This window comes from Serinus canaria, chromosome 1 (genome assembly GCF_022539315.1).
Source record: "Serinus canaria isolate serCan28SL12 chromosome 1, serCan2020, whole genome shotgun sequence".
NCBI lineage: Eukaryota > Metazoa > Chordata > Aves > Passeriformes > Fringillidae > Serinus > Serinus canaria.
Window position 1 is genome coordinate 39,588,218 of NC_066313.1, and position 17,875 is coordinate 39,606,092.

The following is a 17,875-nucleotide window of genomic DNA, read 5'->3' on the forward strand; positions in this document are numbered from 1 at the left end:
TTACAGAAAGAGATTAGCTGATACCAGGGATGTCTGGTACTGGCTGGTACTGGGATAGATGGATTTTAGGTCAGTGCAGCCACTGGTTGTTGCTGAATTAAGCCCTGTCAGTATACCCTTTGTTTTCTGAGTCTGAGGTGGTCCTTCTGAATAAGTACACCAGGAACAGAGCAGTTTTTCTAGCTAGTCCACTAAAAAACACCAAGTGAGTATTCAGCATGACATCTCACGTCATTTTAACATGATTTTGGCATCTCATTTATGTAATTTTTTTTTTTTTTTTTTTTTTTGGTATAAGAAAGTACCTGTCTGTCCACTCCACCCCAAGAACTTGTCAATTCTTTGAACAATTTAACAGCAAATCTGTCAAAATTTGACAGCACATTCCAGCTTCTAGAAATCCAGTCTTCTAACCTTGTCATAAATAGCCACTTATATTGTCTCAATTGTCACTTGTTCCTCACATGAATCCCCTCCCTGTTACATGTATCCATGTAACATGATATGTAAGTTAATAATCAATTTGGAGCAGCTAGCCAAAAAATACTAGCTTATAAAGCCAGTACCCCTTATCAAAATAAATCAAATATAAAAAATATATCAATATAAAAAATACCCCTTATCAAAGACGCATCACTCTTTTTCTGTTTTCACTGCTTTTCCTCTAATACATTCCCATGAAAGTATTACAATTTAATGTCTAAAAGAAACTTTTTTTCAGTAGTGCATGCTACATTACTTTCAATTTATTTATTCCTGTAAGGCCTAAGAAGTGAAAGTGAAAGCATTTTCAGTACAACTATGATTCCTCTTATTTCTCTTCTGTTCTTTAGAAATGTAGTACTGCACAGCAGAATACAAGAATGGAAAGCTCAGCTTCTCTCAGGCTGCAGTTTTAGTACCATCTGGCACCAGGATTAACCTAAGCAGCCCCCACTCCTGTCATTTAACCCCATGTCTGCTACAACTGCTTTTCTGTGCCATTGTTGTTCACAGAGAGCTGATTTATGGCTTGTTCATTTTGCACACAGGGGCTCGGGATTTTTTGGTTTTGCTGTAAATCACAAAACAGTTCTCCATGAGCTGCATTGGGATCTCAGGCAGGCACAGAGATCAGATTCCTGGTTTTGTTTACAGAATTAGGGCCCTATTTTGCATGTTGCTACAGAAGGCTTAAGCTCCTCTTTGTATGTGGGTTTGTGGGAGTTAGTGTGTTCCCATGTGCTTATATGCCATTTGAAACGGTGATGTAGATACTTTGGGAAACTTCATCTTGTGTCTGTAGCTTCTGAATGGAGGATTTGACTTCTGAGGTATTTGGCCTCTTAAACTCTTTGAACTCTTTGTCAAGGCAATCACCCATTGCCTAGGTAAACTGTGATGGAATCACATTTAGCATGACTTAGAAATCACTTGTATCTTCCTGAGCCTTGCCCCAGTCCTGGTAGAAAACCTCCAGTATAATCCTCAGGAAATTAAACAGTGCCACATTTGATTCTCTTTCAGTTGAAGAAATATTGTCATAAAAAAAAATCCCAAGAACATGAATAGCAACAGCTGGTTCAATTAAAGCAAATTAAACACCTTGGGAAGGTTTTAAAATCTGCAGAGAGATAATGAGGAATAAATAAGGAAAATCAGATCTAGAGAAATTTTCTTACTCTGACAGCAGGAAGTAACTTGGAGTCAAAGCAGACAACCTGCTGTTTAGAAAGACAACTCCTTTGGAAAAAAGCCCAGGAATGTGGAGCTCTAAATTGACACAATTTGAAGCAGTTGAATAGAAGCCTTTTTACTTCCCTAATATATCAGCAGTCCTCTTTCCACCTGATTGTGGTTTATTTTAGTCAAGTCACCTCTGCTTTGGCATTCTTTGCGTTCCTATCTCCTGCTGAATGTATGTTAGTTGTACCACCAGGAGAACACAATGGTCTTCCTAGAAGCAGACAATAAAACTTTGAAAAGTGAGCAGATTCTCCAATCTAAAAAGATAATTGAACAGAGCATTTACCAAGATCTTCTTGCAACTCATTCTGATTATTTTTTATCTTCCAAGTAAATATTAATGAGAGATCCTGACTCATTTAAAAGCCTCAACTTATTCAGTGCGGCTTTGATATGTTCTTGGGACTACTTACGGCTTATGGGAGAATTTATCTGAGCACTAAATGGGAGAAAGCACACAACTGATTTAGGGAAACCTAAACTTTTGTACTCGTGATCCTTTGTGTAGGAGGATATGAAAAAGAAAACTCTTGTCTGTGTGCAAAGGGAATGGAAACTTTTCAGACTTTGAATGTACTGACCTTCAGAAAGGGAGGAGCAAGATTTTTTTTTCCTTGAACATTTAGGGTTATCACAATGAGTCATGGATGCCCTAAATATCTAGATATTATATTTGTCCCTTGTGACTTTTTTTTTTTTTTTTGCTATATGCCCAAATGCAATTTAAAAAGTTTCATTTAAAAAAAAGAAAAAAAGTAATCATTATTGCTGGTGTAAATGTAGATGCCCTTCTCACTGAAACTATGGGAAAACCGAAACTCTACAAAAACGTCTTTTCAGTGTTAGAGAATCCAGGCATTACTTTATTCTGGCCAGGATGTGCAACAGAAATTATTACATTGACACATGCCCATATTGTGCAGTGAAAATCATTCACATGGTTCTTTACCAGACTTTTCACATATTTATATATAAAAACCCCAAAGAAGTTCATGTTCATCGATCTTAAATGACACAACTCTTAGTATTCGACCTCCTATTGGTTATTGATCCTTTGCCTTTGATGCTAATCTGGTCCTCATTCTTTGGTTCTCTTATCCATCTGTTCCCAGACCAGGTATCTCAGCTACACCAGCAGTAATGTTCCTTAATGTTCTCTTATCTCCTGTGCATCTTCTGGCTACTCCCAATCTGTAGATGTTTGGCTCATCAGGCCTCTCTGCTGAAGGCTGAAGAGAGGTTTTGAAGAGAAACTTCAATTCCCCTCCCCCTGGGCAAAAGTGAACAAACCTGTGACTAAAGTTAAAAAACTAATTTAAAAAAAATTGCTGTGTTTAGTCAAAACTGTGTTTAGTCAAAACGAAGTGGGCAGCTGCACCCACATAGATTATCATAACATAGTTTATCTGATCTCATGTTTACAGGATGTTAGAGCTACTCTGCTCTTGGGACTTGGCTTAATTTGTAAATTGAATAGATAATGCAACTTTATCTACAGCTGGTATTTTTTGCCTCAAGTCGGCTTTTCCCAAGTTTTCCTTAATATATTTTTTTTTCTTATTTCTCTCATAATTATCTTTCCCTTATGTCCTGAAGGAGTTGAAGAATTCCTTCTAAAGTTTTTTTGTGGAACCCTAATCACCATGTTAGGTCAGTTTATAAGACCAAATCTACTCCTTACTGCTGGGATGAGGGTTGATGATTGCAGTGAAGCCAACACTACAGAGTTCAGAATAAGCAGGTCATGTCCCATGGTGGCATTTGGAAAGCTGAAAAATGTGGGCACTACCCAGTGATAACTGTAATACAGGTTTTACAGGGAGTTTTAGATTTTTGGGAGAGTGGATACAGAAGTCATTAGCAATGGAAAGGCAAATAACAACATGTGTTTTCTCCATCCCTCCTCTTCACAGATGTTTACAGGTTTGTTACAGAGGCACCATTAAAGCCAGGTGTTTTAATGTTGTGGAAGATGACAAACTGGAGAATGCATCAGAGAAGGATGACAGCATGGGGAGACTGACATTCAGCAGGACTTTGGGAGAAGACTTCTGGACTCGCAGCAGCATCAGGTACTTCAAGGGCTGGCTGTGCTGCTTGGTGTGATAATGCACTCATGCTGCCAGGTCACTGCCTTCCACCTGCAGAAATTTGCTCTCTCACCTTTTCTACTTCAGTCAACACTACCACGAAGTTTATTTTCATAAACCCTGGTAATGTGGCACTTTTATTAGCACTTTGACCACTGTGGTTTCCTTTGGTTGAGGACAGCTTTATCTGAATGATGCCTTTTTCCCCCCTCTCCAGAGCTAAGAGTCTGCAAAGCTGAGGATCTTGTTTCACCCAGCCACTCACTGGTTTTCAGGTCAAGACTGTGAACCTGGAAGGCTGCTGCAGTTGGTGAAAAGGCTGGAATAAGGAATAATGCCACAGCATGAGAACCAAAGCCAAAGCCCCAATTTAGCTTGGGTAGGGCTTAAGCACCACTGCTGTCCTCTGCCTCTGGGGAGTTACCCTGGCCCCAGGCTGAAGCCAGACACAGAACCCTAATGATAATGCACTGTTCCCAGGACTTTCAATCCTAAGAAGAACCCTTTAATTATATTCTTACTTCATGTCCTTTGGTAAAGGACAGTCCATCATTGCAGCTAAGTGGAGGAAGTTCTCTTTTAACTTCTTTCTCTGAAAAGTGAAGGAATTACTGAGAATGGGAGGCTGCTACTGTACTGAATGAGGAAAAGCAAGCAGAAAGCACCCGACAGCTCAGGACAGCTGCATCTCTTTTTCTCCTATCACAAGAATTTTAGCCTTTTATTTAGCCTTTAGCTTTTTATTTTATCCCCCTCCCTTCCTCCATTGCGACATGAAGCTGCCAAGCACAAAGGGAGAACCTGAAACTGCTCCCTCAAGCCTGGGAGGGGAGGAAATAGCAGTTTCTATTGCCAGATTAGCAGGAGGCCAAGGGTACAGAGGGGCAAGGGCAGATAGTGGCTGGGTGTGGAGCGGCATGAGGGAGGAGAGTTAAGGAGGAACACTGGGTTAACTAGTTTTGGGAGAATGTACAGTAAAACGTCAAAATTCTGTTATAATAGATCAGTATAACTTCATCTGGGGAGTCCTGCTTGAAGCTCAGAAACCGGGGATTATCAGTCAAAGTAAATCTTTAAGCATTTGCAATTAAAGCCCCACATAAATACAGAGCTCAGCTCCTTGTGTGACATGAACAGTTCCCAATGTTAAACAAAACCACACCTCAGCACTCTTCACATAAGCTATTTGATCAGCTGGCTCTGTTGTTGAACCTTCTCTTCCTCGTGTCAGCAGCTTCCTTAAAACACTGTATCAGGGATCTGACAACCATTTTAATCTTTAAAAATCTTTTTTTTCTGCAACTGCTGCAAAGCAAATGTTTTTCTATCATTATATGATGTTAAGTAGTGTTGCAGTAGAAGCTGTGCTGTACTAGATGTCACTGCCACCGTTCAAATTTGACAGCAATGTTATATATGATAAATGTCATCATATAGGGCAGGAATTTTGAAAGAGTTTTCAAAAATATATGAATGAGTTTCTTTCAAACTCATCTTACTGGAACTCTGATACAGAGAATTACCCACCAGTGTCATAATGCTGTTACACTTCCTTGTTTTAACTCTTCAGTTCTCAGTTGTGTAAACACCCTACTACCAATCTATCATCACAAAACGGGGCTTTTTAAAATCTCTTATCTGCTGTTTGCTCATAGGAAATGCCAGACCATGACTGTGCTGGGACATTTTGATCTTTTGGTCAACGTTCTGGTAGGTCATGTGGAAATTTTTCAGATTTTGATACGCAGAGATACGGTCTTAAACCCCTCCAGTGGAAATTTATGGTTTTATTTTGTCTTCCTCTTCTTCTTCCCCAGTGCTTTCAAGTGACCAAAGTCTTTCACCGGTCATGTTGTTTCCCCTCTCGCAGGCAGCAGAGCTGCCTATATTAGGAAATGCGGCCGAGCCAACTGTGATGTACGGCGGCGTCAGGGAGCAAGGGTGAAACCGCGGGGCTTGCGGCGAGCCCGGCCCCGGCCGCCCGCCCGCGGAGCGGCGCTGCGTGTGCGGCCGGTGCCGTGGGAGCTGCCGGCACCCCCGGGCCCGCCCGTCCCAGCACGGGCTCCGCGGGCCCGGGCCGCTGCCACCGCCGCTGCCCCTCCGGCCGCTCCCTTCCCGGCTGCTCGCCAGCCCCGCGCCCCTGGCCTGGAAATCCCCGCACCGGGAAGTGCACTCGGATTTCCCCCGCCCGGGAAGTACACTCGGGTTTCCCCTGCCTGAGGAAGAGAGCCGGGGAAAGTACCCAAGCTCCCGGCGGACTGCCGGGCGGGCCACCCCCGCAGAGGCGGAGCCCTGGTGCCGGCCCACCGAGCCCTCCCTCCGCCGCACGACGGCACCCGCAGGCCGGGGAGAGGGCGGCGCTGTGCCCGCCCCGTCAGGCGTTGCCTGTGCCGGGCGCTCGCCCGCCGCTCCCGGGCGAGCTCCGAGCCGGAGTTTCCCGGGAGGGGCGGGGCTGGCTCCTCTACCCCCGCGCCCTGTCAGGCACCGCATATAGGCTGGGTCTTGCTGGGGCCCGCTGCGGGGGCCCGCTCGGAGACCGTGAGTATGGGGGGGTGCTGCGGGTGGGAGCGGGCTGGGGCCCTGCCGGGAGGGCGCGGCTGCCGGAGCGGGGGGGTGTGCCTGTGCTCTGGGCCTGTGCTCTGGGCCTGTGCCCGGTGCCTGTGCCCGGTGCCTGTGCCCGGTGCCTGTGCCCGGTGCCTGTGCCCGGTCTGACATTGTCGGCGGGGGCTGAAGGAGCTGTGGGGCTCCGGGCTATGGCCCCGGCACTGACCCCTGGAACCCGCTCGGGGAACGGGGCTGGGGCCCGCGGGAGGAGAGGGAGCGGAAAGCGAGGCCCGGGAGCCGCGGGGGAACGTGGGGCTGTCGCTGCCGGGGTTGGGGCCGCGCTCAGGCCCCGCCGTGCGGGGTCTGCTGCTCAGGATCTAGTGCCTTAGCGCTGGGGGCTGTTTCTGCAGTGCTGTGTCATCGTGACTGAGTCTTTCCCGGAAAAACTGTTTGAAAACCGGTCGACTAGACTACTAAATATCTAATTTTATGTTTATTCATAGCTACATATATAAAAACCCTTTGAACTTTGTGCTTGCCCTTCCTTGAATTTTTGGGGAAGTTCAGTTTTGCCGATGTCCTTGCTTCAAATGTAATTGGATTTACCTAATAAGAAAATCTAGTACTCTTTACGTCAGTGTTTGGGAATCTGCAAGCTTAAACCAATTTAAATGGCTACAGCTTCTTTAATACGGGATCTTACCTTTTGTAATACAGCTTGTGATTAAGTAGCCTGATTAATCCATCTGCCAAAAAATTCTGCTTGTGGGTTAAACAGTTTTGCATATGCGTCAATAACAGGGAAATGAAGTGTGTGAAATCACTCCATATCACAGTGTGTGAAGTTGACTCCCTGAAACTTTCTAGCTGACATTAGACAGGCAGAGGAACTTGGGGCTGTTCAGCCTGGAGAACAAAAGGTTGCATGGAGACCTCATAGCAACCTGCCAGTGTCTAAAGGTCTGCCGGGAAGCCAGAGAGGGGACTCTTCAGCAGGAACTGTAGTGACAGGATAAGCAGTAATGGGTGCAAACTGAAAGAGAGGAAATTGATGTTAAATATTAGGAAGGAATTCTTTACTGCAAGAGTGATGAGACACAGGGGCAGGTTGCCCAGAGAGGTTGTGGACACCCCAGTAGTGGCAGTGTTCACGACCAGGTTGGATGTGGCTCTGAGCAGCCTGGTCTACTATAAGGTGTCCCTGCCCATGGCAAAGGGATTGGGACTAGATGATCTTTAAGGTCTGTTCCAACCCTTAACATTCTGTAATTGCAAAAAGCTTGTGCTGTTTCAGTTTGTGTAATTGTTGTTTGCATAGACATTGCATGCACCTCATCATTGTGTATTTTAAAACACTCCTTTTCTTCCTTTTTTCTTTCTTACAGGTTTTGTTCTGTCACAAAAATTTGAATGCTTTAAACTACAAATACTTAAAAATTTCTTCTTGAGGACAGTCAGTACCAATATGGAGGCGTAGGCACCTTAGAAGGGACTTCAGTCTTACCTCTGGGAGGTAGTTCTGTGCAGAAATAAAGAAACTAAGGCATCAAATACTTTTTTTTTAAATTCTGAGAGTTCTGTTTGCTTCTGTATGCCATAAACATGGCATACAGGAAAAACTTAATTCAACAGTATAAAGCATCAGAATGTCTCAACACAAAGCAATTAATTAATGTTAAATTTGATAACTCTGTACTTGTAACTAAGGCACCAGGTTAAAACTGGAGTGCTCTGTTAATTCGGTGCTGACTTGTAGACAAACCTATCCCAGGTTTGATCATAAAGAGAGTTCATCCTTGTCTGAGACAGTGTATAGGATTTGTTCTCTAGTAGCTGAATATTCTATACATGTGAAGTTGAGTATAAACTAACTTCTGTAGTCATAAGAACTTGTTACAACAATATGAAGAGCTTGAGAGGTGGTTTTTTTTAGAGTTCAGTAGTAGCCAATATACTAAGATCACTTTAGTACCTTTAGTTCAAGGTCTCTATTTTTTGTGTGCCCTTTGAACTTGATAAACCTCCTAGTGAGGTTTTACAAACTAGAACCTTTGTGTGTGTATAAGCTACATATTTATCAGCTGTCTAGGGTGAAATCTTGTCCTTAAATCACCTAACATATATTCTGGATAAGAATAATGTTGTTTTAGTTGTCTCCCAGTTTAGTTTCTTTATTACAAAGGATTTTGATAACCCATTTGTGGTTTTTCTTCTTTTGATCCGACCTCCATGAGCCTGACAGATTGTTACTGGTCTCCCAGATATACAGAATAAGTAAAGCATGTGATGCTTATATGATTCAATGGAAATTGCTTTTCAACATGCTTTCTTCAATTGATAAAATGGAATGGGGAAGCTTTTGCACTGAAAGCAGTTGCTAAACTAAGGTACAAGAACTTGCCAAATATTTATAGGCTGTTAAATCATGAGGTCAGTTCTATTCATACGCACATTTGAAGTTACACTTTGAAGTATTTATTGCTTTTGTACAGGTAGGGGGTTGTTCCAAATTGCCTTTAATGCACACAACTACCTCCCAGAGGAAGACTTGTCCCATTTTTCCCAAAACAGTCCATTATGAACATAGTGGAAGATAGTCCTTTCTTGGCTAGCATCATGAGGCAGAGTGCTCCATGTGATGAACTGAAGTATGACCTGTCCTGTGAACTCTACAGAATGTCAACGTTCTCTACCTTCCCCATGAACACGCCGGTGTCAGAGCGCAGCCTTGCCCGGGCTGGGTTTTATTACACGGGTGTGCAAGATAAAGTTAAGTGCTTCAGTTGTGGCTTAACACTGGATAACTGGCAGCCAGGAGATAATGCTATGGAAAAACATAAGCAGCTGTATCCTAGCTGCTCTTTTGTTCAAAGAATGCTTTCAGTTAACAGTGTTGGACTGTCGTCTCGTTCTGCCTTTTCACACTCAGTTGCAAACAGTCTCCCACCATCTCTACATTCCATAGCACTTTCTCCAAGTCTAGAACAGGTTGGATATTTCAGTGGCTCATTCTCCAGTTTTCCTCAAGACCCAGTAACTACCAGGGCAGCTGAAGACCTTCCATTCTTGAGCCCTAAGCTTCACAATCATTCTATGAGGACCGAAGATGCTAGGCTACGTACTTTTCAGTCATGGCCACTGACGTTTCTCTCACCCACTGATCTGGCAAAGGCTGGACTTTATTACCTGGGAACAGCAGACAAAGTTGCTTGTTTTACCTGTGGTGGTCAGCTGTGTAATTGGGAACCAAAAGATAATGCTGTGTCAGAGCATCGGAGACACTATCCCAACTGCCCTTTTGTAGAAAACCTTATCCGAGACCAGCAGAGTTTCAATGTTTCAAATGTGAGCATGCAAACCCATGAAGCACGCGTTAAAACGTTTGTAAATTGGCCAACCAGAATTCCAGTTCAGCCTGAACAGCTTGCAGATGCTGGCTTTTACTATGTAGGTAAGAAACCCAGACTTCTCCAGTTTTATTCGTACTGTTATGTCAGCATTTACTTTCAAGTAAGTTGTGTCAAGGTTTGCTAGATATTTTGCCTTTTTTTTTTTTTTTAAGGTCGCAATGATGATGTGAAGTGTTTTTGCTGTGATGGTGGGTTAAGGTGCTGGGAATCTGGAGATGATCCATGGATTGAGCATGCAAAGTGGTTTCCGAGGTAACTTCCAAAATCTTTATCATAATTTGTTCATACTCCTAAATGTTTTCATTTTGGCAGACATGTACTGCGCTTAATAGTTTTGTTTAACTTTATTTGATGTACAGATTCACTCTTTTCATATGGATGTATGTATTGAATGTATGTCTAAAAGCTCTGAAGTGTGTAGGTGGATGTAATTAAAACATTTCTTCATTAACCATGGCATATAATGCTTTCCCCTTCATTATTAAAAACTGTCTGTATCCCCAGATCACTAACAGAAAGTGAGGCTGCATTGTTAATGAGCACACTTTTCTCTGTAAGAGAAGCAGTCAGTAAACTGATTGAGGGGAGCAAGGGCTGCTGAGAAATGAAGTAGGAGTGTTTAATTCATTGGTTCTGGTTTTGTGCCCATGCTGAATGCTCTTGAACCAGTTTTTCTGCTTACGTGGTTTCGTTTCCTACATGTGGAAGGGCTTGTGAAGAAGGTTTCAGTGGCTCTTTAGTATGTCTCTACTGGAAAAAGGACAGAAATAACTTTTCAATGTCACCTATAATTAAATGGCAATTTCATACCTAATTGCTATCTATGCCTGTGGAAATCACCACCTCCATTACAAAAATAGCTGCACTTAATTTCAGGAAAGCTAATAATAGTTCTTCTCATTGTAGATCTCCAGCTAGGCTTTTATGGGCAATTTATCAGCTACTGCTGGACTACATGATGGATGTAGGGCTAAATGTCCCTGTTGTTTTTTTACTGTGTTAAGCCTGTCAGTAAATGTACATAAGAGATAAACCTGTGTTAGTGAAGTAGATCTGGCTTTGATAATGGTGTCATATGTTGTTAAATTCTTTCTTTTGAACGATTTGAGTAGGAGATAAAAATGGTGAGATGCAAGATAGAAACAGTTTATCACTGCACTTTGTAGTGATTCTGGCACATGACATGCCATTTTGCTCACAAGTGGCAGCAGAATGTAAAGCTGCTGCATTTATTTACATATGCCTGCTGACAGCTGGATGTCATGGAAAAACTTTATCTAAGTGTCACTGGACACTAGGCTGCACCAAGCTTCCAATTAAGAGTATTCTTTCTCTTCTGAAGGAAGAGAAATGTATTTAACTTACACTGGGTTTAAACTTGTTTGTTCTTCTATGGTTTTTCCTTTGGCAGGTAGAAAGTATGATTTGATACACTTTTGTCAATGTTTCAGGTGTGAGTATCTGCTTCGAGTAAAAGGAAGAGAGTTTGTTGATCAAATTCAGGCCAGATTCCCCCATCTCCTTGAACAGGTAAACTTTTGCTGTCCTGTAACTTGGTTTTCCTTTGTTGAACAGTGCTATGTTCTTTCCTTGAGTTCATTCTTCTGCCTTATTTCTGTGTATGTTTCTCCTGGGTTTCTAATATCATTAATGCTCTTCATGAGCACATAAAAGAAGCTAGTGCTGAGCCATGGCTAATCTTGGGCTAGTAGAGTTTAATCTCTGCAGACTACTTATGGAGAGTCCTGTGAGACAGTGAGCTCCTTTGTGTTAGCAGAAGGAAATTATACTGAATTTTATATACTTATATAAGTATATAAAATTATACTGAATTGTGCAGATCAGTAATTATTATTTCGGAAATCAGGCATGGACAATGTGAATTGTTTCTATTCGTAATTCTTAAGGCAAGAGTAACCAGACTCCTCTTCATGGAAGTGGTCAGCACTAGCTTTGTGTTGATTATACAGTTGCACAGAATTTGCAGACTTGTGTAACTGCAAGTGAAATGTTTAGTGGATAGGAGGCTTAGCAGGATTGGTGATGAACAATAGGTTACAAAGGTACATAGAGGGAAGAGCAATACTTCAATACTAACATAGTTCTCTTGTGTTCTACAGCTCTTGTCAACCTCTGATCCACCTGTAGATGAAAACCTTGATCCTCCAAGTATGTATATTAAAGCATGTTGTTAAACTCCCTCAGCATTTTGCAAACTTACTGATTGTTAAGTGAGTTACCTTTGGATAGCCAATTCTTAGATTTGTTTCCTAAAAGTTTAATAATTTTAATGTTGTGTTGACAAGCTCCAAGGAAACACCTATAAGAGATCTTGTTTTTCATTTTCCTTATTTTCATACTAGCAGCTTTAAATTTTTGGGTTTGCACACTTGGTTGGTATTTTTTTTTTTTCGTTTCAGGGATGGGTTAAGCAAAGCAAGTGTTGAGCTTGGTGAGACAGTTGCTAGAGAATGTCATGGCTATGCAGTTATGTAATTCTATCTGTAGGCATGTAACTAGGTAAATGCTCTGAGCTGAGCAGCAGTAGTTAAGGAAGAAGGTAGGACAAACTGATATAGTGAAGTCTTTCTAGGCTGGACTTTAGTTATGGTGGAAAAACCCATTCACCAAGGGGTTTATGCTGTCCTAGTCCCTGCTGACTGAGGACAATGACTCAGAATCCCATGTGTCTGTTGTTTACTAAAATGAATGCAAATTACTGATCAAGAGATGGAATATAGTGATTGTTTGTACTATAAACTCTGACTTCCCTCCCCCACCCCTGGCACACCCCCAGGCCATTTTTCAAGGCTGAAGTTAGAAATAACTAAGTATAAAAAAAGCTGCTAGGACACAATGGAATTCTCAGTGGTTTCTCTGGATTAACATAGGTTTTAACAAAGGCCTGACATGGATTGATGTTTATCTTGGATTCAATCCATGACTGAGTCACTGGCTTCCATTTTTAAAACTACTAAAAAAAAAATTGTTCTTAAACACTTGAAACTTTTTACTGCTCAGTGTTCATGTGTGTAGGTAATGTTGATGTGTCTGACTTCTGGGGTTGTATGGATATTTTATTCTTTATATTATACATGAGAATTTTCCTTTTTGATTAGTTATTCGTTTTGAGCCTGGAGAGAGCCATTCAGAAGATGCAATCATGATGAACACGCCTGTGGTTAAAGCTGCCTTGGAGATGGGATTCAGTAGAAGGCTAATTAAGCAAACAGTGCAAAGTAAAATCTTGGCAACTGGAGAAAACTACAAGACTGTTAATGATCTTGTGTCTGATCTGCTCACGGCTGAAGATGAGAAGATTGAAGAAGAGAAAGAAAAGCAGTTGGAAGAAGTGGCATCAGGTAGGCATCAGGCATAAATAAAAGTGAAATCTGAAGCAGTTAGTAATATGCATAGTTTTTATACTTGTTTTTATGCAACAAGTGATTTAATTGCTGCTAGGATCACCATCACTAAAAGCATTGGTCAGGATATCTGTATGGAGCCAGCAGTCCGAGTACTATTTCATTCCCTTTTAGGAGAATGGTTCATAGCAGAGGCCAAGGGTTCAGAATCGTGTCTTCTTTCCAAGGCCTTTTTTTTTTTTTTTTTTTTCATTTGTCTGCCTTTATACTGCTGTTAATGAAACACTTGGTACACTACTATTTTTTATCCAAATTTGCCTGCTCTTTAAGCTGCTTGAATCAGTAAGTCACCATATCCACCTCTTAGAGAAGGCCATAAACTTCTACAAATTCAGATTCTGTAAGATGGCCAGATCTGCTTTTCTGTCTGCCTCAGCCCATGTGTGTCAGTAATTTGTTTATTTGATGTGTCTTTAACATTTCCTGTTGCTTCAATGCCATGTAAGTTTTGAAGCCTGAAGAAATCGTTCTGATTTTGAGTCTGTGAAGCATAGTGAAACTTCTCAATTATAAATGGAATTAAGGATGCTTCTTTCCTAGTTGTATTTCTCTCAAAAAAACATAGATGGATTCAGCATTATAATCCTACTGGAAATTTTCTTGTTCTTGTTTGTGGTAGAGGATTAAGATAGCCTCCAGAGTCTGGTTGTGCTGTTCTTCTGGTTTTCTTGTATGTAATTGTGTTGGACACTTCATAGAAGAGCTTTCTTTTATTTACAGCCTAGCACTGACAAACGTTAACCTCTGGGATGTTGATGCATTTAGCATTGGTGTTAGTTTTTTTACAATCATCCAGAGAGTGTAAATCTCACTAAAATGGAGTTGTAGAGATCCTCTCTGATCATTTAACCTAGAGATGGGAGCAGGAGGTTCCTTGCTGAACAGGCTGTGGCTCAGAAGCTGCTTGTCTGTGGTTTCCTTAAGTCTTTTCATTATGTGAATACCACTAAAACTTGCTGAGTGTTTTATTAATGATGTGTAATAAGCAAACATTGCAAGTAGAGTTTAAAGAATGTATCAGTTATTGTTAGACAGAAGTGCAACTTGGAGTAGTGTATTCCTAATTCTTTTATGTAATTCCCCCTTATGTTCCAGATGATTTGTACTTGATCCAGAAGAATCGAATGGCTTTATTCCAACGTTTAACATGTGTACTCCCAATCCTCGGCAGTTTACTATCGGCTAAAGTGATAACAGAACTTGAGCATGATGTTATTAAGCAGAAGACTCAGATACCATTGCAGGCAAGGGAACTGATAGATACAATTTTAGTGAAAGGAAATGAAGCAGCAAGCATCTTCAGGAACTGTCTACGAGATTGTGACCCTGTGCTCTACAAGGATTTATTTGGTATGCCTCTCTGGTTTCCTTTTGTTTTTAAAGGATATCCTTTTATAAAAGTCTTACCAGTGCTCTCATAACAGTCTAAGGAAAAAGAAACAAACAGATGCTGTTTGAACATAGATTAGTTAAATGATAAGGATTTTTTTTCTTTTATTCTAGTGGAGAAGACCATCAAATATGTTCCCACAGAAGATGTTTCAGGTACCTTAAATTCTACCTTCCTATCTTAAAGATTGTTGTAGAACAAACAGCTAACATAAAAAAGAAAATTTCTTTGGTTAAGAAAAAGATTTAGTGCTTTACCCTCTCTCTTATTCTGCTTTAGTAATATAGGCTGAAAAAGTTAACCAAAAGTTAAGTGCATGTGCATACTTGCAAGTAAGTCTATCAGCTCTAAGCTGTATCCTGTACCTTGCTCATCCTTTTGCACATCGCAGGATGTAGAGCTTTCTGGAGCTCAACAATTCAAGAAGCACATGCTGGACTTGATCCTGATATAAGCATTCAGGCATTTGGTAAAGACTGGAGAATTGTTGGTCAGCATTTCAGAACAGGTATCATCTCTGCTTTTCCAGAGTGGGTATAGGTGTCCTGAGATCTAGCTTAACCAACAGGTGTGTAGATAAAAACTTGTCAGACGTGAGATTAAGTTTGCTCTGGTCCTGCAGATTAATCTGTTAATAAACTGCAGAAAAGTAAACAAGCCTGGATATAGCCCACTTCTACCAGTCAGGCTGTGTTTGTGTTTCTGATATCCAACCAAGAAAAGCAGAACATTTGCTAAAATGCAAACATTGGTTGGCCTCCAACCCCTGGGCTGTCCATCGTCTCACAAAACTGGAAAGTACAGGCTAGTTTCTTGCATGCCACTTTGTGAGCTCTGAAAAATGCTCACTGCCATCTATATTTAGTCAATACAGGTAGGGAAATAAAAGGTCAAAAGGGGCATGGCTACACTCTAAATAAATTCATTTTGATCTATTCGTATATATTCAGGCTGACAAAAATTTAACTATTTTTTCCAGGTTTACCTATGGAAGAACAATTAAGAAGACTGCAAGAGGAAAGAACATGTAAAGTTTGCATGGACAAAGAAGTTTCTATTGTTTTTATTCCATGTGGTCACTTAGTGGTGTGCAAGGAATGTGCACCATCCCTTAGGAAATGCCCTATTTGCAGGGGGACAATAAAAGGTACAGTCCGGACATTTCTTTCGTAAAGAGGGAAATATGCAAAATGTCTTTGTTCTGCCATCCTCCAGCTGCTAAAGCTTAACACAGCAGTATCTTAAGAATGGAAGATTGTGGTACAGAGGAGGATTAATCAACTACCTAACAAAGTTTTGTTGATAGTAAATTGTATCCTCATTATGATGTGTGTATGATTATGTATAGAAGGCCTTCGGTGCCAAAGATTCTCTGTTCATAAAACTTAGTCAATATTAGGGCAAGGTTTTTGTGGCCTTCCTTTCTGAGTAGGGAAAGTAGTTTCACTAGCGTCACTTTTATTCAAAGAAGTTTTTGGTTAAGTTCCTAAAATGGAGCTTGGCATAACTCTTCTTATGAGTTTCCTCCATGTGGATGTGAGGAAATAGACTAAAATTGCTGTTATTAATAGTTAATGTTAATTAACTTCAGCTACTTCTGGTTTAGCTTTCTTCTCAACTTAAGGAGAAAAGAGGCCAACTGTTGCAGGAACAGCAGGACTTCTAAAGTTTTTTCATGTCTTGATACTTGTTTAGTAATGTATATTACTAATAGTTTTTATGAAGACTGAATTAAAATATTTCTACTCAAACTTGGGCTTGTTTACTCTGTTGCCATTGTTAACTTTTCTCTGTAGACTGCAGTGATCACAATGCTGTCTTTTCCTGACAAAAGTTTGGGGTTTTTTGCCTGTGAAAATACAATAAAACTTCATTCCATTTGTCTTTCTTTAATTTTTGAAGAGGGAAGTGAACTTCTCTGCTGTTTGGTGATTTCCTCTTTATTTAAAAACATACAGTTGCCCCCCAAAACTCCAGCAGCACCTGATACTTCCCTCTGAATTGATTTTTCAAATGACAGAAATCCTGGTCCTTTTGACCTTAAAGATGAGACTAGCTATACAGTCTAGGAATAAAATGTAGCTAGGCTAGGGATTAAATGTAAAAGCTACTTTTCTGTGTTTGGAACTTTATAGGGATTGTGAAGCTGAATAATAGGATCTCCCAGGCACCTCTGAAGTCTTTGATTTTTTTTTTGTAAGCTGATATTTGGGAGCTCCTATTCCCTTACTGGTTGACTCATTACCTTTTTCAGCTTTGTATCCCTTTACTTGCATGGTGTTCATAGGTAGTTTGCAAGGATTTTATGTCAGTCACTGGAAGAATACTGCAGTGGTGGAGTCAGTTTGTCTGGCTCTCATTTAAAGTCAGTCATCTTCAGTCCACAATTGCCCACACTTAGAGCCTGAGTGTGGATAACAGTCTGGGTTGTCAGACAGTTGTCAGTCCAGACCTGGACCCTTTACCTGTAGGTTGGCTTGCTGTAATTCTTTCAAATGCAGACTTTTGTTCAACTTTAAAAGCAAATGGAAGATATGTACATGTAATATTACTAAAAAAGTAAATGTTTCAAACCTAGCATGTAGTTTTAAACAGCTTTGATTCATGTGCTTTTCCTTTCCTGGTTTTGAAATGGCTCTAAAAGCTCTTCTGTCTTGTGTAACAACTTAAAAAGTTTTCACAACCTTGGTTATGAAAGGTTTCACAACCTTGACAATGTTTTAAGTAGGAAAGCTCAGGACTTGAAATTTCATTAATTTGTTCCAGGTGAGAAATTAGTAATATTAGAACCAAGTGTACTTTCTACAGATTAAGATGAACCTGCAAGGGGAGCTGGGGAGGTCAGGCTCACCTGAAGAGTGTGGAGTTGCCAGCAGGGACACCTTGTTTCTGAGCAGGGAAGAGGATAGGAATTAACATACCAGCAGGAAGACTTTTAAAGCAATGCATTTTTCTTTAGAACTGTGTGGGGTGAAAGTTTTTCAGACACTGCAATTAACTACACATAAATCAGATGAGAGGATATTCAGGGCTTTAAAAAGTGCTGTGTCATTTGTGATGCCTGTGTGTATCTCCCTCAGGTCCTGCAACACAGCAGTCAGCCCATCACTGAATGTTTGAATATCCCTTCAAATAGCAGCTTCTAACAGCACTGGCTCTTTGCACTAGGCAACTGAATTGCTTTGAGAAGTGGAAGAACTTGATCTAGAAAGTAGTGGGTAAAAACTCTGTGACCTAGTTTTGGCAGGAACGCTGATGTAGGTTGTGACTCTATGTTACACCCTGCTATAA

General features: G+C 41.0%; 1 protein-coding gene across 1 annotated transcript; it reads left to right on the forward strand.

Annotated features, from left to right (window-relative positions):
• Positions 1–6,194: 6,194 nt before the first annotated feature.
• LOC103827281 (inhibitor of apoptosis protein) lies at positions 6,195–16,477 on the forward strand. The gene is made up of 9 exons (XM_009102776.4): positions 6,195–6,353; positions 7,745–9,810; positions 9,922–10,021; positions 11,221–11,299; positions 11,890–11,938; positions 12,889–13,131; positions 14,290–14,544; positions 14,698–14,739; positions 15,564–16,477. Exons 2-9 carry the CDS (start codon positions 8,937–8,939, stop codon positions 15,755–15,757), a joined length of 1,836 nt encoding a protein of 611 aa, XP_009101024.1. The 5' UTR covers positions 6,195–6,353; positions 7,745–8,936; the 3' UTR covers positions 15,758–16,477.
• Positions 16,478–17,875: the final 1,398 nt, after the last annotated feature.